This window comes from Melozone crissalis, unplaced genomic scaffold, assembly GCF_028551555.1.
Source record: "Melozone crissalis strain CALT ecotype California unplaced genomic scaffold, PUWL_Pcris_2 ptg000005l_1, whole genome shotgun sequence".
Classification (NCBI taxonomy): domain Eukaryota; kingdom Metazoa; phylum Chordata; class Aves; order Passeriformes; family Passerellidae; genus Melozone; species Melozone crissalis.
The window spans coordinates 34,979,888-35,004,889 of record NW_026535783.1 but is presented as its reverse complement, the minus strand read 5'-3'; the positions used below and the strand labels follow the sequence as shown (position 1 = coordinate 35,004,889).

At 39.7% G+C, this 25,002-nt stretch overlaps 2 protein-coding genes and 1 long non-coding RNA gene across 5 annotated transcripts in view; 1 reads left to right on the top strand and 2 right to left on the bottom strand.

Moving 5' to 3' along the window:
* Positions 1-9,204, bottom strand: part of CDC14B (cell division cycle 14B) — a 43,939-nt gene extending 34,735 nt beyond the window's left edge. Inside the window, exons 1-3 of one of the 2 annotated variants that reach the window (XM_054281956.1) lie at positions 9,045-9,204; positions 1,245-1,338; positions 293-368 (exon numbers count right to left, since the gene is read on the bottom strand). In XM_054281956.1, the coding sequence (XP_054137931.1) occupies positions 293-368; positions 1,245-1,338; positions 9,045-9,204 (330 nt within the window). The remainder of the gene's footprint in view (positions 1-292; positions 369-1,244; positions 1,339-9,044) is intronic. The other variant, XM_054281948.1, reaches the window with a different exon arrangement.
* A 2,014-nt stretch (positions 9,205-11,218) lies between these two features.
* PRXL2C (peroxiredoxin like 2C) lies at positions 11,219-17,111 on the bottom strand. 2 transcript variants are annotated; one of them, XM_054284274.1, is made up of 6 exons: positions 16,162-17,111; positions 15,637-15,705; positions 14,082-14,135; positions 13,538-13,643; positions 13,164-13,295; positions 11,219-12,559 (listed from the first exon to the last, which is right to left on the bottom strand). In XM_054284274.1, the coding sequence occupies exons 1-6, from the start codon at positions 16,639-16,641 to the stop codon at positions 12,432-12,434; spliced, it is 969 nt and encodes a 322-aa protein (XP_054140249.1). In that variant the 5' UTR covers positions 16,642-17,111; the 3' UTR covers positions 11,219-12,431. The 2 variants fall into 2 exon arrangements, with proteins under 2 accessions (XP_054140249.1, XP_054140257.1); XM_054284282.1 differs by lacking the exon at positions 15,637-15,705.
* Positions 17,112-17,798: 687 nt separating this feature from the next.
* LOC128944886 (uncharacterized) lies at positions 17,799-24,268 on the top strand. Its single transcript, XR_008483837.1, has 3 exons — positions 17,799-18,071; positions 19,386-19,564; positions 23,496-24,268. It is a non-coding gene; the product is annotated as an uncharacterized LOC128944886 (long non-coding RNA).
* The last annotated feature ends 734 nt before the right edge of the window (positions 24,269-25,002 follow it).

Sequence of the window (25,002 nt, the reverse complement as noted above, 5' to 3'; positions counted from 1 at the left end):
GAGGCTGTATTAATTCAGCAACTGATCTTCTAGAAGCTTAATGATAGTTACTGCCACAGTTGTGTATCTTTTGTAAGTGAGTGAGTGAATGAATAAGTGAGTTTTCCACCCTGATCCTCCTCCTCCCTAAATTCACCTCACTAAAATATAGCATTCTTATTCAGAATTCAGCTGGGTTAGGAAAACAGGAAAGCAACTGAACAATAGCAACAAAAGAAATGTTGGCCTACTTGTTTTTGCTTTTTAAAAAGCCAGTAATAATTGGCTTTTGAATCAAAAACCCAAGTATTACCTTTAATTTCCTATTTAGCTTGCAGCAGTATCTGTAGACCATTGCCAGATTGAGTGGTCCAAAGTCTGCATAGAAACTGTTAGAAGAAATGAGAAAACTTGTACATGACCCCAGTAAATACCTTTTTTTTAAACAAGATACACAAAGTTGTAATAATATACATGTGATATACATACATCATTCTAAAAACAAGCGTGCTGTCTTACATAAATACATACTGTTTTGTTGGAGGAAATGTTTTGTCATCTTAAACATGGACTACATTTTTTTTATTTTACACACAGCACCATTTGAAACCAACACCCCAGACTTTAAGAACTATTTCTCGCTACTGTATCACTCTATGACAAAAGTTTTTAAACTCTATTTAAAGAGGACCTCATAAGCTTTACTTTAAAAGAAGGCAACTTGTGCTAGAGAAAAGTGAACACGGAGAATAAAGATTTATTAGTGTATTAAAAACCAGCAAGCATGCCCTTGATCAAAACTATTTGAAGAATTAGCAACATTCCACATCATGTAAAAGACAAACACTGTTCACTACAGGGGAAATAATATATCCATTGTCAGCTCATAAAGGCTTGAATTGACTTTGCCATTTTCTTGTCTGATTCTAGGAAGTTCAGACATTCCACTTAATACATGAGGAACCAAAGACACCCCTTTTAGTCTGGCAGTACAATGTGCACTTCTAAATTTATATGGCTGTATCATGTTTCTGTGCCTTCGAACAAGAATGGGTACAATGAAAGCTTCTGCTTTGAAGATGTTTTTAAGAAATTCTGATGGGAAAGCAAGAAACCCTTCAAAAGCCTATAAATCATCATGGTACGAAGTCTTAGAAGACCAAATTCATGGAATTAATTCTCCAAGGAGACTAATTCCTCACTGCTGTTGTTCTGACTAATTTATTTCTGTCAAAAAAGGAAAAAAAACCTAACTTGGTACTTACTTCTCATACACAAGTTCATCATCTATGCAGAAATAATGGGTATTTGCAGCTCCACTCTTTGGTTTTTGGTAGAGAATTGCAAAATAAAGGCGATCTGAAATGCAAGAAAATTGGAAGCTTTTATAAACATAATGATTTTCTGCTGAAACTCTGAAGTATTACTTGTCAATGGGACAACATTAAATGGTTTAGAGTGAAGAAAAGCTTCTTTTAAGTATTAAATTAGGTATTATTATTTCTCCAGTGTTAAACAAACAAGGCACACAAAGATTGAGGCTTTTTGCTCAGCAGCATTCCCATAATCCACAGCTCTTTAGTGTTCTTTCCCAAAGTGTTCCTTGTTTGATGATTTTGCAAAATAGCAGGAGCCTGACTTGCACCCACACACACAGCAGACACCTCCTTTATCAGGTTTGGTTCCACTCCAAATACCAATGCACACACACCACCCCTCAGACTAAAGCACAAATCCCTCTGCACCTCTGATTCCCTACATTAAACTAAATGGTGAAGCACACTCACACCAAACACAGGCACTCCTTTCTGCAAAGCCATTATTTTGACAGCAGTGCCATACAAATTAAAGCCTGCAGGTAACAGACTCAGGAGGTATCCAACATGCTGCCCATGGGAGCACCAGTAAAGCCCCACCTGGACATCTCCAACTGAATTCTCATCCCCATCCCAGCTGCCCGTTCAAAGCCTGTGTGTCTGCAGGCAGGAGACATCTTGTACTTGCCCTGGCTTCCTTTGTTAAGCTGAGGGGAAAAAAAATACCAGTGGTATTCACATAGATATAAATTACTTTTATGGCCGGGGAAGCTGAAGCCCCAGTGAACTTTAAACACTGACTGTGCTCCTGCTATAAATTGCTGTGCTTGGGGTAATTGGTCAATAAAAATTGAGGCTTGCAGCACCACTGCAATACTTGTCTTCCTCCTGCTGAGAAAATATCATCATAAAGTATTTGAATTAAAATTCAGACCTAAAAGGAAAGCTTTTTTTTTCAAATTAATTTCCTAGAACAGATATTATGTAAGTATCAAAACAGATCACGTGTATTATTTCAAAACATGATCTGTGGTGAGGAAAATCTGTATGTCAGTTTTTATACAGCAGAGGAGGGGAAAAAATCACTTCAAGCTTCAAAAAAACATCATCCATGATCACCACTTAGAAATCATCACCTGCATCTTGAAAATACATATCCAGGTACACCCTGAAAGGAGTTACCATATCTATATTTCAACAGTCACATGCTCAGTGCTCACCTACAAACACTAGGATCTCAAGGGTGAGGGCAGAAAAGTCCACCAAAAAGAGTACAATTTCTTAATGCTTTTATCAGTAGAACAGCAGCCCAATGTGAGTGGTTTGGCCTAAACATGTACAGATCAGGAGCAACATTGGGATGTATAGTACCTCCTAAGCAACTCAGGCACCTACCTCCTTACTTTCTAGAAGAAGCAAGGCATCCAACTTGCTTATTTAATTTCTAATAGACCCATTCAGTAGCAGAGCAACTTCAAGTACTAAATGTGCTGCTTCTGTACTTCCAAGCACTTACCAAATCATTTCCTAAAAGCAAGACAAAGGATAAATGTGTGCATATTTAAGAAGTGACTAAACTGCCCACAAAGTGAATTATGTGTGGAGAAGCAAGTGCACTGATACTTCAGCTGAGTGCAAAATATGCTATGACAAAAACTGCTTCATAGAGAGGCAGTCCTGGGGTGGACTTTTGCGGGTAGCTCCCCACCACGGTGTTAATCATTGAGCTCTGTCAAGGTGGATTTGAATGAATTAGAAACTGTAACAGGTATCCCTGGGCAATACTAAAAAAAAAAAGCCCAAAACAAAAACAAGGGAAAAAAAGGAAAAAGAAAAAAAAAAGGGAGAAAAGAGAAAAAAAAAGTAAAAAGAAGGCAAGAAAAAAGAAAAAAAAGAAAAGTGGAAAACAAGGTAAAAAGTGGCTTTGCTGACTTCCTTCCCTCTGCTCTGAGAATGAGAGCTAATGTATGCAGGAGAACCAAGGGCAAGGGAGGAAGCAGAAAGGAGAACTGAGAGGACGTGATATCTAGGGATTGTATTTAAACTGGCATTGCTAGATTAAACACATGTCACTGCAGCCCCAAGCTATAATTTCACACCACTTCTAAACTGATTTAATGGCTAGCTGCCACCAGGTTCCTTAGAAGGAAAAATCTACTGAGTTAGTTCACTGAACCAGCCTGCTGGGGGTTAAGAGCAGGAATATGCAGCCAAAATTTTTCCCTCCATGGCATCTGTCCTTAAGTGCCAGTCTAATTAGCAACTAGACTGAGCTCTCCCTCTTCATTGTACACAAACAATAACCACATCAAAGTCTGGGAGGAATGGCAGTAGTACTCAAACTGAGTTCCTTGGGTACTCAAACAGCACCTTTTTACCTTTTTGCACTTCAGCTTCTTCAAAGAAACTTTACATCACTTTTGAAAATATAAAAGTACTTTGCAAAGAGCAATCCAAAATCTTCAAATACAAAAGGAGAACAAAAATGAAAATATATATAGTTTGCACAGGTCAAAGACCTAGAATAATTTAGCATTTTGCTCCAAACCCAGATTTGGAATAAAAGAATCACATGCATCCTCAGTGCTCATACAGTTACTGAAATGCTTCTGCAGCTTGCAAAAATGTCCAGCAAAAATAAGAATTCCTATCTTGAGCAAGCAGTGTGTATGTGGCCTTCAGAACTGCTACTGGCAATGGTTCTGCTCTGGTATCTCTGAATTGTGCTCATTGTTGCTATTCTTAAAACACCTGAAAGAAACTTGAGTTTAATGAGTTTACAGAAGTACCTCACAATAAGAGCAGTGTGAGTCAAATGCCAATATCCTGACAAGCTGTCCATTCCTGTGCACTGCTAACAATTAATCCCTATTATGTAAACAGCAGGCTCCATCTTTTTAACATGCTTCCTATGGGGAGATTTTGGAATGAAGAAATTTCCTGTAAGTGTATTTACCCTTCTACTGATTTACCAGTCCAGCATCTGACAAATGCTGTATTACTCACCACGTCTGTTTTTACCTGGTTTTTTTTCCCAAACACATTCCAAGTTCTATTTAATAAAGGATTAGCGTGTTGTGGTTTTTTTAACAGAAATTAAGAGAAAGGAGAATTCCTTAATTAAGGATCTGATTGCAGGATTGAAAGTTTATACATAAAATACACTCAAGCACTGATGATTTGATTTCACTAGGATTTCACAAAGGTTTGGACTGCCAGGAGCAAGGCTTCCCTCTCATTATCTTCGTACTTCCTTTGCTAATTTTAGCTCTTTAGTATTTCATTTACATATAGTGCACTTGAGCACTTCCTAATTCCTGCAAATTTCTGATAAAAAATCATCCTAAAACTATCAAACTAGAGCAGACCTTTCTAATCATCTCTCAGAAGAACGACAGAGTAGGGCTCATGGCCTTACAGGCTGCATCTGCTCTGCAATTAAGAGATATGGCTGCAGCATTTTAGATATACTTCAAATACACTTAATTTTGTCAGCCTTATATAACAGAACAGTTAAAATACATAAGCATGGATGTCACTGCAGGCATTTAATTTGAGTTACTGCTGGTAACTCAGCTAGAGAGACTAAAGTGAGCACAAACATGACTGTCCAAGCTGATTGCAGTGTTACAGAAGGAAAAGCACTCTGCTTGTTTATCAGAGCCACAGTGTTCTGTGGAAATAGATGCGTAGAAAATTGAGAGCTACCACTTCAAAATCACATTAATGTGAATTTAGAGATGAAAAAAATAATCTCCTTCCTTTACTCTCAACAGGCCTGATGCTTCTCAGGTTGTGCTGCACAGGCCTTCAAGAAAGAAACTTCATTAATTCAAGAATTACAGTTGGCCTTGATCATCTTAGAGGCTTCTTCCAACCTAAGTGATTCTATGATTTTAAGCGACAACTAAATATTAAATAGGCATTAGTGGCAGGACTAGCTTGCATATGATCAGCAGACATTACTTAATGCAAACAGAAATTCCACAGTTCTATTGTAAAATAGATGTCCTAGATGAGAAACTCAGTGACTGACAGTACAACAAAACCCAGTGTTAGTCTGTTTTGATCACCAGGAATGTAACCAAAGACGAGTATATTTCTGAATTCAGAGTTGGTATATACAATTTTGTTGTGTTTGACTTAAAAAACTTCAACATATTTGTTTAAGATTTTTTGTCTTCCTATCCTTGAAAAATTTCATTAAGTGATCATCACTATGATATTTCAAATTCAGTTAATGATAGACTTGCCAATTGGAACAACAGCCTGGAATCTGAAAAGGAAAATAAAAGTACACTAAAAAGATGAAGGAACTTTTTTTTTAAACAAAAAACTATGAAAGCCTTATTTTCAGTGCCATGTCATGACTGATCGATACTATTATTTCACTTACATAGAGTGCTTCCACTCTGCTGCTCTTGACTGACACACAAGACTGCACATGTTCAGGCACTTTCTGTGCTGGATTAGACACTAAAAGCCTTAAACATATATTTAAAATCTTAGCTTTGGAGAAAACTCACAAGTAAGTGAGGTCATATTGATAAAACAGTAAACACAGTTTTTGTACTGAGACAGCTGCATAATAAAAATGAATTGAAAATGTTGAGAGTCAAAATATTGGAAGCTTAATGATACTTACTAGAAGTGTCATTAGCACTCTAGAAAAATAGTTTTCTATTGGGTACACAAAGTTTATAATGACCAGCACTCCAGGAAAAAGACAACTTAATGGTTTGAAAAAAATAACAAACTGCAATACAAAACCAAATAAAACAACCCACATATCAATGAATACATTAAAATGAATATTTAATTATCAACTCCTAATGACAATATAAGCAAAATTATTCTCAATGAAGAAAAACAAAATAGGTATGTACACTGTAGCTTAGAGCATCCTTTAAGATGTTCAATTCTGTAAACAAAATGCGTATACATTCAACAGGAAGAACAAACACCAAGAAATTATCCATGACACTATATCACTTAAAATTTAATTCCATATCGAGTTATTGTAGTTATTTAATTTTAGAATTTACTACACAAAAAAGGTGAGAGAGAAACCCACACCTTTTGCCTGAAGTTTATGCATTATCATTCCACCTCTTCTTTAAAATGCTCTTTATAAAATAAGAGTAATGAGAAAGAAAAGGAGCTGAGGAAGGGAAATGAACAGCTTCCAAGCATCTCACAGTGCATTGCTAAATTTTATTTAGATCATATAAATTACTTCTCTCAGAGATCAGAAGGATATGGGAATATGCTTCTAATAAACAGACTAAATGCATTCAGTTCCAGCAAATTGGATTCATACCAGCAAGCCTCATGCACTAGTTGACAAAGAGAAAATGATAAAGCTTACCATGCAGCTTAACAGACTAAAATGAACAACTTTTTAAAGGACAGCTTTCCTGAACTAGTCTTACTAGTAATCAAGAATATTTACAGTTCTGATTAATAGTTATTCTGACATATGGCTGATGCATACAATTAATTACAAAATAAGGAAGTGCAATGATTACTGTAAGTATTGTGGGAATAAAATACCTAGAATGGATTTGAAACTTTGCCGTCTGTGAATGTAACATCACACAACAAAAGATCCATAAATCTTTATAGCAATTTCGGTTTATGTTCTGCTTCTGTCTTTTGCAAAGATGAAAATAAGGGTAGCCTGAGGTGTTTTTAATAAGTTTGGCACTGTTTCTCTAAGCAGATAAGCTAACACAGACCTCTCAGCCTTTAAAATGGTTCAAATATTTACCAGTATGTCCATTTTTGAGAATAAGACCTTATGCTTTGTCTCCAGTACACAGCTATTAATTAGCTTCTCAAAACCGCATTATGAGAAGGCAAAACTGCCATTTCAAACCTTGACAGAATTTTAAAACAGCTGAACAAAAAGGTAAGCCTGTTAGCTTATTCTTTTAAGACTTCTCTTTAAATGAACAAGCATGACATAGCAGCAAACTAAACATTAGACCATAATTTGAATCAGAACTAGAAATTGGACAATAAACAGCAGCCACTGTGCACAGCAAGATCAAAAAAAGAGAAGTATTCTTAAATATAATAATCAAATTTACTTTAATCAAAGTAAAGTTAATTAAAGTGCACTTTAATCAAATTTACTACTAGCAGTACTACGTACTGCTGCACATGGTGAAATCCCACTGAAAAAACACAGGGCAAAGCCTAGGTGCTCTACTGAATTTAAAAAGGTAAACACTTTCTTGAAGGAGAAAATACAGTAATTTAATGGGCTTGTTGATGCCAGACACACGTTACCAGGTCAAAGCAACTGCTTCATGAGAAGGTTACAGAGATCTGTTTGCTGGAGATGTGAGCTGGACAGGGCTGCGTGGTAATACTGGCAGTAAAATCACTTTGATAGTAAAAAGTCATTATCTGTTACAAGAGGGGTTTCCACAACTGACCTTAAAATCATACTATCATCATGTCCTATAGGAACAGTTGCTGCAATCGAAACAAAACACATATGGAGTTGCTGGAGCTTTAGAGTTCTGTACATAAGTACACCATTATGTTTCTCAGTGTAGATTAGGCCTAAAATGCTGATTTTTTGGCTGGAATATTTAGGATTTTACTCGCTGACAGTATTAAAGCTTTTTAAAAAGAAGAATCCGGTACACTACACTTTGGCAGTTTACATCCTTTCTACGTTGCTATGACAAATTTTCAAAACAAAATCTTACAGTTTTCTATACATACACTTATGTAGGAGACACACTAGTTAATATAAGGAACCATGTTTTTACCACAGAAATAAAAGGTACATTGGTGCCTTTTCTTCATGTTTGCTCTTTATATTTTTGCTTGCTCTGTCCACAGATATTTTCCACACCCTTCACAGAGATGTGCCGGGAGGTATAGTTCTTGCTTTTTATGAGAAGTTGTAAATACACTAAAATTCTGAGATTATGACATATGACTTCAAAAGTAATTTTTGCTGTTGTTTTTGCCTTTAGGCAAACTAAACTCAAGCCCATCATTCAGATGGGGAGCTCAAACCTAAACACAGAATTTTCTGGCTGTGATCCAACAGGCTTCTTAAAAGAGGCAGACTCATGTGCCAACACAAAGCGCGGCTCGGAGCCTGGAGTCACGGAAAGGAGGGAGGACACTGAGCAATCCTGCCTGCACAAGCTGTTGGCACTTGCATGTCAAAGGGAGGTGCGACGTTCGCCCACTATTTTACTCATTAGCCAGCAAGCCCGATATAACGGCATCAGGGGAAACAAATATCTGCATCTATACATGTATCTATATATATAGATAGATTAGATATAGCTATATTTGTGCGTGCGGGCGGGCGTATATACACATTCCCCCAGTACATGGACAAACATGCTACTTTTTTCCACCCCACAACGTGTTGAACGGCTAGAAACGCGTTTAACGTTGTTTTCCGTTCACTGTCTCTGGCAGGCAGAAAATGCCAGCGAGAGGCAATCGGGGCTGGGTACGGCTCGGGCTACCGGGACACGGCAGGACGAGCGGCGCAGTTCCCAACAACACTTGGCTGAGCGACACGCCAGAGCTCCGGGCTCGGGGACTGACCGGCCCACCGCACGGACAGCAGCGCCTGCCGAGCGCCCCGGGCTCCCGCCGGGAATCGCACCGACGGCAAGTTTTCCTGCCCCCCCGGTGCCCACCGCCGGCGGGACGGGACACCGCGCCGGGACACCGGGACACCCCCGCCCCCCGGCACACCCCCCTCACCCGCGATCCTCAGGCAGGTCTCCAGACCGGCGGGGGGCGGCTGCCGCCGCCGCTCCGCCTCGCCCCCCGCCGCCCGCGACGCCGCGCCCCGCGTCCTCTTCAGCGCGGGCGGCGGCGGGGCTGCGCGGCGCCGCGCCTCGGCCCAGCTCTTCCGCTTCATGGCGGAGGCGGCCGCGGCGCTACGATCCCCTCATGCCGCGGGGACCCGGCGGCCGGAGGGAGGGGAGGGACCCCGCGGCGGCGAGGGCGGCGGCGGCGGCTGACGCGTCCCCGCGGACACCGCCCCCTCCCGCCGCACCTTGGCCCCGCAGCCCGGCGGAGCGCCCGCCGCACCCCCAACGGCCGCCCCTGATTGGGGCGCGCGGTGTGGCGTCACCGGCGCGGAGCGGCGGGGGGGTGACGTCATGGCGGCCGCGGTAACAGGTGGGCCGGGGCACGCGCCCCTCCGCCCCCGCTGCCGCGGCGCCGCCTGTCTGGGCGCGCGGCCGGCCCGCGCTGCTGACGTGGCGCCGGCTGCCCCCGGCGGGGATCGCGGCCCGGCCCGGGGGCCCCGCTCCGGCTCCGCTCCGGCTCCGCTCCTGCCCCGCTCCGGCCCCGCTCCGGCCCCGCTCCGGCCCCGCTCCTACCCCGCCGCCTCGCAGCCCTCCAGGTGCCCTTCCTGACCCGTACCGAGAGAGGAGCCCGAGCACTCGGTACTTTGTAAAGCCAGCTCAAAACAGTTCAGTTGCATGCAGTCTTCTGGTCTGAACGTTAAATGGGCTGATCCGGAAAGTTTAAATAACTGTGTTTGAATCTGCCTCTTAGATACAGCGATACTTTACAATATGCAGTTATTTTAAATGGCCGTAGCACTAAACCAAGCCGGTAGGTAAAACAGCTTCTGAGAACCACTCCCTTCCCACCTCCGTCTAATGGCCATGATGAAAGCTCTGGAGGGAGTATTCTACCCTCTGCTGAGTGTGTGTACTTATGGAGGAAAACCTGCTGGAAACATTCTAGTAGCCGCTATTCACTGCATGACTTTTTAAAAAAATATCCTTTCTAAATAACACCAGTCACCTAAAATTCTTCTGACACTTCGGAAACAAATTCTCCCAAGGGTGACTGTGGCCATCGTTGTTCCAATTCATTATAAATGCGAGTCATTGTCTCGCAGGGGTCAAGCAAACTGTCTCAAGCTGTGGCCAGATGCAAAAGGCAGGGCCAATGCCCTGATTAGGACACCTCAGCTCTTCTGCTGAATCCTCCTCTCTCTTCCTCTCTCCTTTTTTTTGTCTGCAGTTTGTGAGTCTTTCTGAAGAAGTGATTTTGCTGGGATAACACAGAGGTTGTGATATGGTTCCTTTCAGTATTGAAATAATAAGGGTAGATTACTTCTACCTAAAGAGCTGTAAAACTACAGTTTAATTAACTACAATATATTTTAATCGTCCATAATTCTTTTAGCTGTAGTTAATTTTTAAAAATGTGTTTATTAGGACCAACAGAACTATTACCGTTGTATATTCTTTTAATTTTACTAAAAGCAAAAGAAGCAGGAAGGCAGCTAGAATGTTCCTTTTAAAATCAAAAGCACCAAGAACAACTGCAAAATAAAAGTGGAACAAGAATCAGTGCCCTTAACTGTGATTATCAGGTTAATGAAGCAGAGTGGAAGCCCTACAAATCAACTGGCTATTCATCATTCATTGTCTTTGAAAATAATTTTTATTTGTTTATTGTCTCTGTTTTACAAACATATGACCAGTTTTCCAGCCTGCTTTTGGCTGTTTAAGTAACATGAGGCAAAGAGGCAGATGCATTCCAGAGTTCTGAAAAATATTGTTGAGCTGGGGGACTGCTGGAGGGAGGAGGCAGCTCCTTATTTGAGACTGTAGGAACAGTGGTTCGTGAAAAGCAGGCTTCACTCCCCTGTGAGCCTGAGCTGTCTGTCCCAGTCTGTTATGCCGAGTTTGAGGAACCCCTCTGAAACCACAGGGGTTCAGAGTCTGCATGTGACTACCTTTAGCCCATTGCTGTGTGCTGTTCAGTCAAAGCATGGAACTGACAACTGTATCTTGCCATTCATAAAATCCTTCTAAACATGTAATATCAATATAAGGGTGTAATGAATAAGTTGCTGAGACATAGTATCTTTAATAGAATTACATTGTTCAGTATTGTTATGTTTCTAACACGAGCCTTTTATTTTTTATCAAGGAACAGTGCACTTAATTTCACATGCTCTTAATGGTGTAAAGCTTTCCAGACCTTGCTCTGGGCCTGCCAGTGACCTTAATGAATGCAGGAACAAACATCTTCACAAAATGCCATTTCACAGTTGCATTAAAGCTTAAAAGGGGTGAAAATTTGCAGTTGAGACATGTATGTATGGTAACATTTTACAGTGAGGGTCAAAGATCAAAGGCTGCAGAGAAGGATATGCTCCTCCATAAATCTTGGACATTTTTTTTTTTCAAATTGCTAAAAAAGTGTATCCTAGATGAAAGAGGGCACATCTACTTTAATGAAACCAATAGATGTTGAACATAAACATCTGTAGATAAATGAATAATATGAAATATGCCAGAACTGCAAACCAGAAAGAATGCTGTTATGCTTACTTCAGTTGTCTAAAACAGAAATAACTAAGAACAATTTATTCTGAGACCTCTTGCTCTGAGAGAAAATACGAACATACAAAGGAAGAACATCCTGCTGCAAATCTTCATAGGAAAACAAATAATTTGGCTTACTCCAAAACCAATCATCTGACCAGTTAAAAATTAAGACCCACCTCTCTCTGTTCTTACAGACCCATGTTTTTGTATCACACAAAAGAACTGCAGACAATACAGGATGATGTATTTAAAATTTTTATTTGGATTTGTGAAATGTGTTTCTTAACTTCTGCCACTGCCAGATGCAAATGAAGTCCAGGTGTTCAAAACTGTGGCTTTTCAAGGTATATTTCGATACAAAATTGTCATACAGTGCTGGAAGCTTTAAAACAGTGCTGAAAAGTCTTGGATTGAAAGCCAGTGTTGATCTGCTGAAGGCAGGAATCCCAAGTTCTTCCTGAGCAAAATCTGATTTCTTACCTTAGTGCACCTTGAACAACGATGTTTAAAAAAACACTGGCAAGTTTGTCTGATGAGCCAATAATAAGCTCCAGGATTTTTTGCAATCAGTCTGAGTTGTGTTTTGTTTTTTATTATCTTGTACTCAATGGAAATAACACTTTTATATCCATCTCTAGTGTCAGGCAGTTTATTCTATGCTCTGATTTTCTACATAAGGTTTCAGATGTCCCACAAAGAAGCAACAGAAGCAATGCTTGTTGTAATTCACCAGAGAGCTGTTCTTGTAGAGCACAAATTTACAAAAAAAGTATACATTGCTTCAGTGTCATATGTCAATAATCTGGGGTTTGTTTGAGAAATTCACTGTTTTAACTCCTGCCAGCTGCAAGATTGTATTAATGGGAACATGATCCAGCCTGTTTTTATCAAGGTGCAAAAAATGAACTTCGTTGCCTGGAATGAGAATAACATGTAAATTATTGAATAACATATTTATTTATTCAAAGATGTAAGTGTATTGAAGCAGCATTCTGACTACCTACCAGTTACCGTACAAATGTGTACTAGTTCTGTAGACTGCACGTATTCCGTATTTTAAGCAATGACAAAATGTTTTTTAATTATATTAAAGAAGCAAGGAACATTGACACACTTAACTACTTTAAATCTGCTATAGCAGGATGTTTCCTAATAATGTGGTGACTGTTGCAATTCCCCCTTCATGCTCTACCCCTCTAGTAAAACCACATTAAATGTCTCAAATCACATGTGAACGCAGAATGTAGGTAAATACTACAATGTCAAGAAAACCCTCCAGACTTTGAGGCAGTTGTTCCATCACTGATCCAACCAATTTCTGCGGTACTGTGATCAGGTTTATGCCACCTCTGTGGGAGATGGGACTATGCAATGACATTCTGCAGATTTCTTCATGCGACAGAAATCACACAGTTCAACACCAGACTGTCTCCTTGGGACCCACAGAGACAAAAGGCAAAATGGCAGCAAATAGCTAAAGGAGACAGTGGTGACTTTCACACAAAACAAAGCAGCTCACCTGGGCCTAAAATCAAAGCTCCTCCCTGCTGAGCAGGGTCTCCTTGAAAATCAAAAGCTGGGCCAGTCATTGCTCTCCATATACTTCTAATACTTCCCAGAAGAGTGTTTGATTTCACATGAGGGCTCTGAACTAAACAAAACCACAAAACACTTGTTATGTGGAAATATGAAAGTATATAAGAGCAACAACAATTAACAGCTGCTATGAATACTTTAGAGATTCCTGAGTACCAGTGTTTCCACAAAATATAGCCTGCGAGACACAGTCTGGTGGGCAACTAATTTTCTCTTTACATTGTGATCCCACAATTTTATCAGGGCATTTCTCTTTTGTTTGTGAAAGTCTAAATAAGATGAGAAAATCATTCTTACCTGATGCTTTATTACCTTCACCTCTTTTCATCCCAAGTATTTTATAAATTTCTCTTTGTGGATCTACATACATTTCATGTGTATATCCTGTTAAACTGCAAAAAGGCTGCAAAATATAGGCATAGATATAGACAGACACAGAAAAATAAAGTAATATTTGTAAGGTTAAGGCAGTAACTAGCTAGGGTTTACTGACAACAGCAAAAATACCAACACCCTCCCAGCTTCATGCTCCCCCCTCTTATTTGAGAGCTGTGTATTTGTTAGTTATGTTAAAGTACAAAATTTTTAGCCTCAAAGCTTCTATTAAAACAAAGCTTCCAGTGAAATCAAGAAAGGATGTTTCCTTAGCAACCCCTGGTGGCTTTTAAACTGCAAGTTTTAATTATTTGCTTTAGTCATGTATTACTATTAGAATTGCCTCATGAACACTATCCTTTTTTCCTGTTGCAAAAGACTACCTTTTCATGCAAACCAAATTCCTCAGTACAGACCAAGAGGACATAATAGAGGATTCATTGTATTTAATGACCACTTTATTTACCTTGATGTGATGATATGATGACTGTCCAATAACTATAAGTCTCACATTTGATTCCTAGAACAGAAGATGGGTATTGAAGCTGTAAAGAGGAAGTGAGTGTCCTACATGACTTCAAAACATTGCCAGAATCTGGTGTGCCAAGTTAGTGATCACAGTGCACTGACTTAAAATTATTTGACGTTAACATAACTTTCATGTTTGGAGACTGTACTTTTGTATATCACCCACAATTAGCAGCAACATTAATTTTTTAAGTGAAAAATTATTTTTAAATATAATTTTTAAATTACAGTTGTGTAATCTTTAAGTTTCCTGTAGCATTGATAGGATTGTCTTTTCAATTAATTGCACCATTATATGATTTTGGAAACTCAAAATTTCCACTCAATTGCACCTACATCCAAAGAAGAAGCACAAAAATGATGGTGCCCAAACATTTGGGATTTACATATATGGACCCATTGATAGATATAACTTGCATTTACATGCACTGCTGTTTTTTGCAGATGCAGCCTTAGGTCTGAGTCTGTAAAACAGAGCCCAGAATTGAAGTTCATTTAGATATCACTAAAACCAATCCTAAATATAAGGTTGTTTTATTATATATTTGCCTTTCCCATATAAAATGATTTTGCTAGTTATGAAAAGAAGCCCTCCTAAAATCAGAATCCTTGCATTAAGAAAAGCCCATTCTTAACTGACATTTTTGACTCTCTAGATACATTTATTTGAGGAGCCAAATTAAGAAAATGTCCTTTTGAGTAGGTTTAGAAGTGTCTATCCTGAGAAGGGAATCTGACAAAGAAATTGCCCCTTTTTGTCCTCATAATTCCTAATCCATCTCAGATGGACTTAGATGGAGTTGCCATCAGCAATGACCTGAGTCTCTGTCATTGGCTATGCTGCTGTTGGGAATAAAGTACAGCAGAATTTCAATCAGCAGTCTAGAAGAGACAGATTGACCTTCCACATTTAGCAGAAGATCATTGTCTTCTCTGGCATCTCCTACCACCCAAAAAACTCATATCAATAGCAACCCCTCCCACTCTACTTCTGTTTTCTGTCACTGTCATTCCTGTTTGTGCAGCTGCCCTCGAGAGCAGGACACACTACTAATGTACTTTACATATCACCATAGAAAAAGATCCTATTTTTAATCCAGATCAATTTTCTGATCTTGTTCTGTGCACATCAGCTGGCCCTACTAGCATAATGGAAAGGGCGGTAGTTAGCAGTCAGAAGACAGCTGTCCAGGGCACTACTAATACTGAAAGAAATGCCTGTCAGATGTTGTCTAACTGTTCTGAGCACAACAGTAAAAAGAGCACCAAGCTAATAGGGCAGGGAGAAATAATGCTGTTCCAACAGAGCGTGCAGTGCCATAAATCCTTTCCTGTGTCTCCTAGGCAGATTCATTACTGCTATTGTAGCAAACAATGAAAGTGCTTCTTCTGAGCCTTTTTTTTTATTCCTCGAAGCTTTATGTAAGTGCGTAGCTGGACATAACAGATCTGCTTGATTGCGGCCACAAACACATTAAGAGCAGAGTACTTACTTGTAAAAATGCCTTGGGGACTTTTGCCAGATCTTCTACGTACTCCTTGCAGGTGTAACACAAAAAGTTCTGCAATGTACCCAATTGAATGTGTCAGAAACAGATACAACTGCATAGATAGGAAGCAGCAGACTTTGGACACACACCACTTTGGAGGTGATCAGGAACAAGGAATGGGAAAGATTCCAACCACAAAATTTGGATTCGGATACTGGTTTAACCCAAGCCTGAACAAGGACACTGGGCCTGCGGCCTTGCAAATATTTTTATCTCTAGATATTTTAGTAATGTGATAGCTGGCTCGACAGCCGGGAAATCAAGGAACACGATACTTGTTTCCCTAAACACCCGGCTGAAGAAGTATTTCCTTTCTGGTAAATAGTGCTTCACTTTACCAAAGAACAGGGGTCTCAAGAGCAGCACGGCTCTCCTTTGTTTCCTGCCCAGCCTGCTAAGCCCCAGCACCGCCGCCCTCCCACAGCCCCGCCGGGAGCCGGGCTGGGCCCCGCGACGGCCCCTCCTCACCCGCACGAACAGCACGATCGCTTTCTGCTCCGCGTACAGAGTCTGGAAGGGGACGCTCCTGCCGTCCGCGTCCAGCACCGGGCAGCGGGCGGCCTCCCGCAGCTGCTCCTGCTCCGGCCGCCGCCCGCAGCCCCGCGCCCGCCCGACCTGCTGCGTGACCGGGGGCGCCGGCGGCCCGGCCATGGGAGCGCGGAAGGGAAAGGCGGAGCTGGAGCGGAAAGGCGCCGGGCGTTGTGCGACGGTGAGGAAGCGACGGGCCCAGGACGGAGCGGAGCGGTTCGCTCCCGGCCGGGGGAGCGACCTCGGGCAGCCGCGCCGAGGCCCAGGAGGAGGCGGGGGATTCGGATGGAGAGAGCGAACAACCTGCGGCCCAACCCGCTGCGCGTCCGTCAGCCAGAGACGGGGTGCAGTTTGTGCCCGAGAAACAGCAGAGTCACCCGGAGCTTCCCAGGAATGGTGTGCAAGCAGGAGCAGTGACATGGCCGCACGGCCCTCGAGGTCGGCGTTCTTTTTGCGGGAGGCCGCAGCCCTGCAGAGGGCCGTAAGCGAGATGGAAAACTTGTGGAGGAGTTGTCCAGCTGCTCGGTTTTTGTGTCAGACAAAAACCGCATCAAACCCAAAGTCCTTGTTCATGCAAAAGCAGAGCTTCACAGTGTCTTGACAGCTGAATAGCAGATGCTCGAGTGCACACAGAAATGAGTGAACAGTTCTTACAAAAATGGAAACACTATGTCGTTGAAGAGTATTATAGTATTTTAGATTGTTGTGTCAGCTGAAAGTTTATGAGAATGAGGGTACTTTTCTTAGTGGGCAGAGGAAAAAGAAATATCAGAGAGAATAGGACTGGGGGGAATCCCGAGAATTTTTTCTGCTTCGTGAAACTGTCTGATTTTATTAATTCCAAAGTATCTCTTGGCAGACTGTTGTGGGGTCTGTATGTTAGTGTGGTCCAAACTTACATCTCCTGTGCTTTGGGTTAAGCCGCTGCTTTTATATTAGCAGGACTGAGCACATAGAACAGGTTAAGTCTTACATTTCAATATGTCCTCACAAGGACTTTGATTTGAAAGGTGATGAATTCAAATTAGTAAAGATTTGTAAAGAACTTCAGAAAATTGTGAAACTTACAATTCTCCAATGCAGTTGGATCCAATGATTTTAAAGATCTTTTCCAACATAAGTAATTCTATGATTCTGGAAGAATATGGTCAGTTGTTTTTATCAGGCTTCCTTGTTCAGTTATTAGTATGTTAGAAGAATGCAGCACACTTCTTCCCCTGGCAGTTCATAAACCAAACTGTGCGCTGTGTGCTGTGTGCAGCAGCCCTGTGGCTCCCTCAGCAGTACTGATGGGAATGTGCTGCCTACCCTTGACTACTGCAGGACATAGCAAGGCGGACAACTGACAGCTTTTGACAAGCTTTGGTCTTCATCTTGAAGCTGAAGTGATGGGTAATCTTGTTGTGTTATGCCTGCGGTAAGCACTGGGCAGGACTCAGGGGCACAGCTCAGGACTCGATCATCAGGAGAGCTTAAACCAAGGCCCTTGCCACTGCAGCTGGAAGTCAGAAGAAGCAGTCGTATCACTGTAGGGGATCTGCTGATGAAAAGAATTGTGCCTTGTAGTGTCACAAGCTCAGAAGACACTGCCCCAGGTCAGTCTGCACACAGCTGACCTGGTGCATCCAGAGAGCTTGTTCTTTCTTGATTTGAAATGAAATCTCCTGAGGAGCCCAAGAGAGACACTCTGCCTGTCTGGGAGAGGTGGTAATCATTCCTACTAGGCCAATGAAGACTGCCTGCAGACTTTGCTTTATGTAATTTGGCCTCCTTAAACTAGCTGAAGAAGCACATCCTTAACAACTGGTTTCAGTAGTATACAAGTGAGGAACAGCAACTTTCTTCTGAGGGTATTTGCCAAAGCATTCTCTAAAACCCCTCAAGCACCATGTTTCTAACTTTTGGTAGAGAATCTTAAGTGTTGTGAGAATACAAATACAAATTGCTGTCACCCCCACTTTTGTAGAGAAAGGGCAGAAGGGAAGGCAGTTGTACTCTAGCATGTTCTCTGAAAGAAGAAACACTCAAAATTAGCAGTCATGTTTTGAAAGCTGAAGCTTAAAGCCGTTCATTAATACATGCTTAACAGAAATGCAGATGTAAGTTTTTCTTAGATGGGAGGAAACAATCCATATCTGTTGAACAGTACTAACTACCTAAGTGTGCAGTCTACTAAAACTATATAATTCTTGTATGTGTGCTGTGAATAGGGAAATTTCCTTTTCTTTCCCTTCCCTCTTTTCTTTATAGCTCACAAATGTAGAAATGTGGATAACTTAAAAAAACACATTTGTCAGAGTGATGTATTTTTCATTGTCCTAAGGAGAATCAATCAGTGCATTTACATTATTAATTTTGATTCAGGATGCAAGTCACTCTTTTCATTGAAGTGCAATTTACAGTAGAGGGAAACGTAGCTAATATTTAATTAATCAAGTGTTGGGTTACTTTGTACTGCGGATAAGAAATTCAAATTCCTACCATTTCAAGAGGGAAGATAGTAATTACACAAATACGGTGGTTAATTTATTTGTTCTTTATTGACTAGTGAAACAAAATACCAGCTGTAATTATGCAACCTTAATTCCTTTGTATACTGCAGCTACACAAAATATTTGACAAGAGAAGTGTGGCCTGTATCAATGCCATAAATGCACTACCTAAAGTATTTGGTGTTTATTTGTAAAGCAACATGTTATTATCAATTTACTGCACAATGTACTGTTTATTTAACACAAGGATATTTGTTCTTGCTAATCTAATATTGTTTAGCTAGAGATAACAAGGTTATTACTTATCAGCAGAAACAAATTAGTGTTTACAATTCCAGGGAAAAACATCATGCTAAACACTAGCTAAGAATTAGTTGTTTTTAAACTGTTGTTGTAATAACAAAGGAGTAAAAGTGTGTACTGTCCTGTAAATAAGAGAGATTCTTCTCTATAAGGATGGTGAGAGAAGTACCCTAGAGAAGTTGTGGACTTCCTGTCCCAGATAGTGTTCAAAGCCAGGCTGAATGGAGCTTGGAGCAGCCTTGTGCAGAGGAAGGTTCCCTACCCATGGCAGGGGGCAGAACTGGATGATCTTTTAAAGTCCCTTCCAACTCAAACTATTTTATGATTCTATGCTTTTTCCTTTATGTCTGCCTTTCATTGTTCCTTTAGTCTCGCAATATCCTGGAGGTATGATGGAATAGCATCATGGAGTGATTCTTCCAACCAGCAAGGACAATACCCTTTTCCTGACCCTGAGATGCGGCAACTGAGAGGCATTTAAAAAACTTGTATTCCATTTATTGTCCAGCAAGGACAGTAATTTGGACTTTGAAGTAATTTTGCAAAAGGTGAGTTAATCTCTACTTTCGCTACCTGCTGTGTGTACTCATCCTGATGTTATTTCTCATTAGTTTTGCTTCCTGTTTTGTGTTCTGTGGTTGTTTTTTTATTGTTTGTTGGTTTTGTGTGTATGGTTTTTTGTTTGGTTTGGTTTGTGCTTCTCTATTTTTGTTTATTGAGGGAAGATTGGCTGTTTGTTTTTTTTCCCTGAAGGGGGAGTTATTACCATTTCAAAGCTTGCCTAAGTTTTGCTTTTTGGCTCCATTTAAAAGTTCAAGATTATTTACCAGACTAAAGGGCTTTGTAAGTCTGGCTGCAGTGTCAGAGTATCAGTGTGTATTTCGTACTTACTAACTGTTGTTTCAGAACACAGATAATAGAAATGTAATTTAAAATCTACTCAAATAGTTCAGGGATTATAATGACGTATGGAGAGAAAATATTTTTCCTGTTAAATCTATTTAGTTTAGTAAAGCAAACCCTACAGAGAGAGCAGAAGTACAAACTTTACTACACAACAAAATAACAGTATTAATTGAAACTTGCACATTTTATTTAATATAGCCTCCAGGCACAAAGAGAACTTTTAAAACTCTCTGAATTGGATCTATTCTGCTTTGCAGCTACCTACTCTGTGCTGCAAATGAGAAACAGAGATGACCATCTATGTGTCAATCACAGTAAATTATGTGTGAAGATGCTGTTTATTTACTCTAAGTGCCACTGCTTTGAATATTTTTAAAATAACTAAGAGGTAGCAAAATACTACTGAAATAGATGAGACATGGTCAAAAAACAAATAACAGATATGCTACAATCCAGACAGGCCAAACAGAATTGTCTTGTATCTTGTTAGCAATAAGGCTCTTAGAAAGTAAGCTAATTATCTTTAGTGTAAACCAGATGAGAGGATTAAGAAATAAAGAATGTGAAAAAAAGCAGATGTGATTTCATGGAGTGTCCAGGGAAAATTAAGCCTCACTTAAGACTGGTGTCTTGCAAAGTAAACAAAAACTTATTGAAAACTTTAGATACTGTTTCTTTTTTAACTTCTAACCCCTCCCCCTTCATTTTTTGCTTATATGGAAAAGTGTGTTGTGAGAAGGCTGTAGTTCCCAGCTACTATTTTCTATATTTCCTATGTTCTTATAGAGTTGGAGGTATACTTAGCAGTAGATTCAGTTCAAATGGCTCTTTTATTTATGACAACATTGATATTTAGCTACAGTTGAGGCCAGTGGATGGTATAATATTTTCGCTGGAGGCTAATAGCTTTTGCTGATTATAGCACACACTTGAAACAGATCTCATTTATTTCTTGGTATATAATTAAGAGTAGCATCACTTTAGCATCAGACATATCTCTTGAGCCTCTTTGCTAGAGGATCAATTAGAAACCCAGGCCAGTTCTCATAAAGAGATGGATTTGATTTTTTCACAAGCTTGCCTGACTATATCCTAAGGACTACAAATGCATGACCCATGTCCACTCTTCTGCCTTTCAAATTTGGCTAAAACTTGTTGCCTCTCTTAATATTGACTGACTGACATGATGTATGTGCCAAACTCTGATGGAGTAAGCCACAGTTTTCATTTAGTGGGTACTTTCTTAAGAAATTATTTAAATAAGAAAAGGAGTCCAAAGATAAAGTGTCTAATGCCCATGTGAACCCTTAATCAGAAGCTTTAGACATTACAGCTTTCCAGCTGGCTCTCCTAGGAGGGCCTTTAAAATCCTCTCCAGTGGAAATAATGTGTTTGGTTTGTTAACAATGAAAGCATCTACTGCAGCCGGTAAAATTCATGCTGGAGCTGAGGTGGAGGGCCTAGCCCTGAAAGCCTTTTTGGGCTGGGGTTCATGTGGATGCTGGCATGTATCCTGCACTTGGTGCTTTGAGGGATAATCGTTGGCTTACGGCTCAAAAATATGGCCCCTTCTGTGCCTTCAATGTTTAAGCAAGAAAGCTGTTTTTCCTTATGTTGTTTGCACCATAATTTTGTTACTTACTTAAACGAAGATGTCAATCTGCTCCAGATTTTTCTTTCTTAATGAAGCTATTTATTCTTTCCCTATTTTCAATTCCTATTTTCAATTATCTTTTTAATATATTTCGAATGCAGTCATTTGTTTATGTACAAAACTAGCAGTTAAAGTGAAGATCAGAAAAAAAAGGCAAATATAGATACATGGAATACTTTAGTTGGAGACAACCATAAATTAACATATATTAACATATCAGCTAAACCACAAATTCTTTAACTAAAATGTCTGTAAATGTAAAATAAGTGTTATCTTTCTTTGCATATTGGTGAAAGGCCATTCAAATGAATTCAAATTTATGTACTGTTGTTTCATTACATCATCATCTTTCATGTTATAAGTTAGAATGTACAATGTCCTTCTGTCTGCAACGTAAGATTTCACAGGTAAAAGCTAAAGAATACAGTGTACAAAACCAAAATCTGTTAAAAAAGAAGAAGAAAATAATGGCAAAGGAATGAAAATTCCCTCTAAGCTCTGTTTTTCTTTTTTTTTATTTTCCTCATTGTTCCTCAATAAAATGTTTGCAACAATTTTAACTTTGTTTTCTTGATGCTAATGTTTATGCATCAATCATTTGTTAAATGTAGCTACTGCCATTTCTGCATAGTACATGAGTCACGTTTTTTTTCAAACTGAATTGACTTGTGTTTTCTCCAGAAAATGATCAACAGCCCCTGTTTAAAAATTCTCATTAGGCACTGTAGCATTCAAGCTGTGGCCCTGCCGTGGTTTCCGATGTCTTGAAATAGAACCCTAGTGATTTCAGTATCAGTTTGATCATACAAATATATTAGCTAGGTGTCATAACAATCAATCTGCAAAACGTATGTATTTCTGTGGTGCTGCTATCATTAATTCCACAAAGGGAAATCCTTTAAAGAAGTACTAGTTGTTGTTTGAAAATATCAGAAGAGAGAAAATATCTGGCTTACAGTCCAAATTGGATCAACACAACTGCGTCTGGAATTACTGTACCAGCAGGAATCTCTTCTTGCTAATGTAATTTGTGTGACCCTTTCTGAGTAGTAATTGCTGTGTTGCTTTTCTTAAACGAAAAGCCTGTAAGACAGAAAAGAATGAATCAGAATTGAAGAATTCTTATTCCTTTCTACTGCTTAGTGGACTGCTAATTGCTAAAGCAGGCAAGTCAGGGATTGTTTGTATGTATTTATTTGTTTAAACAAATTTTTAAAATAAATTTTGATTGTCTTAGTCTATGGAAATATTTAACTTACTCTAAAAATGACTTCAGGAGGTTTGGTCCACTTGGAAATACACTTATAAGTATTTTTCCCCATTATACATTTTTTATGTGTGTGTCTATCTGCTTTGAAATGCTGCTTCTGTGGCCTGTTCTCTGCCTGTGTCTTGTGGCAGTGACTCTTGCATAAAAGCTTTGATAAAGTGCTATTGAAAATCATACTTTTTAGTTATTTTTCCTTGTATATCTGTGTAGCTGTATTCTACACAGGTCATTGAAATTCAGCCTCTGCTTCGGAAAATGTAATAAGGAAATTATTCACACTTGAAAGTTAATTCTGACTAAAGTAGATGTAAATTTAATTTCTGTAGCTATTGCTGAGTAAGTCCACTTGTGGTTGTGCTTATTTGAACTGTGTTTATCTGAAATAACTTTCAAATAATGAGACTAAATCAGAATAAGGAATGATTCTCTAGGAATAGATATGTAAAAACATGAGGGTGTTCAGAATACCTGTAGCTCATATTGTGGACAGGCTTTGAGAAGTCTTCAGTGGGACATGCTTGTAGCTTTGTTTGGGAATTTCAGGTGATAAAATGTCTTGAAATATCTTTGTTGTTATCTCTGATGTCACTTAGATAAAAGAATTTTTATCTACTTTGAAATTTACCTAAGAATTCTGCTTTCTTTGGAGGAAACTCATGACAATCTTCTAGAGCAAATGATTTACTAGATTCCAGTTCCAGTGAAAAAGAGCATTAAGAACAGGGAGTCAACAGCTGGCTTGCTGAATGGTGGAAAGACCAGTCTTTACACAAAGAAGATGATACGCTATGTCTACAGTTTTCCACACAAATTTAAATTATTTATGTAATCCACGAAAGATTTTACGCCTTCCTCAAGTTCTTAGAAAGAGTTGTCACACATAAAGTGGAAGAGCTATCTGCTGTGGGTATGGAAATTCCATTTTCCTGGATGCACTATCTGCTTCTGCACATTTTTGAGACACTTGTGGGGTCAGAACACTGGTTTGCTTTTAAGCACAGCATGCCAGAGTACTTTTACTGGAAAGCTGGTAGAAGATGGAGGAGGTGGGAAAATAGTGTGTCATGAGTGCACAGAAATCTCTGTTACTAGTTAGTTCTCTTGACTACTTTAGCAACATGTCAACCTGGAATCACAAGCTTTCCCTAGAAAGTTGCTGGTTCTGCTTCTGTAACAAACAGAATCTTGAAAATAATGACCATGAGTGTAAAATTCCAAATTCTACTTGGAAAGAATCACCAGTGTGACCTTTGCAGAATCACCTTTGAAAAAATTCTGCATCAAAAGCAGCCTTTACTTAAAACTGGCAATACTGATGTTACCGCTGGCTACAGTTTCTTAATGCTTTCTGTAAATGCTTCAATGTCTAGCCTGTCCAACTTCAAATTAACAGTGCATGACTTATACTTCTCGGGGGAAATGTAGTTGTACCACTCTTCTCAATTCTGAGTGAAATAAAAGCTCTTTTCTCATTGAAACCATGGCATGACCTTGTCGAGCACTTCTTGACGTGTGGCGTTCTAAAACTGTGCACAACTACATCACAGCAGTTGAAGACAAGAGCCAAAGGAGTGTAGAGTATTTAAACAAAAATACAATGGAAAATTTAGTTTGACAGAATGCAATTGCAAAAATGTGATTTAGTCAGAACTCCAGGGAAAACCTTGTTCACGGTGCAGAGGAGTTCTCTGAGGACCATAAATACTTCAGATATAGGTTTAATACTGCTTCTAAAAGACAGTGAAGCCAATAATTCAGCTTGACACCATGCTGGCATATTATTTAATACTACATCACAGAGGTAAGGATACCACCTATGAAGTCATTAGTGTTAATGCCTGTTATCTGACTTAGTAAGAGGTAATATTTGAGTTACTTGTTGCCTTAAAAAGAGGAAATCATGCAACATATATTTTGTGTGATTTACACATAATAATTTTTCAGATTTAATAGTCTTTCAGAAGATTGGGGTATCTAGTAGCACGTGGAGGAAACAAGTATTTGTGAAACTCTTAATTCTAGGCCTGGAATAAACCCATTATCTCTGAGTGTGCAGAAAGAGCCAGTGGGGGATCCACCTTTCATGTACCTCTCACATGATCTCTTCTAAGATTATCTTGAGCTGGTGGAATTCCATTCAGGGGCCATTCATAAGC

What these genes read in the sequence shown, in the direction of transcription:
- PRXL2C (XM_054284274.1), bottom strand. Translation starts at nt 16,641, where the DNA reads ATGTCACTGCTCCTGCTTGCACACCATTCCTGGGAAGCTCCGGGTGAC. An exon ending in CATCATATCATCACATCAAG is followed by an intron (nt 13,644 to 14,081) that starts GTAAATAAAGTG and finishes TATATTTTGCAG; the next exon opens with CCTTTTTGCAGTTTAACAGG. An exon ending in TGAAGGTAATAAAGCATCAG is followed by an intron (nt 13,296 to 13,537) that starts GTAAGAATGATT and finishes GGTTTTGTTTAG; the next exon opens with TTCAGAGCCCTCATGTGAAA.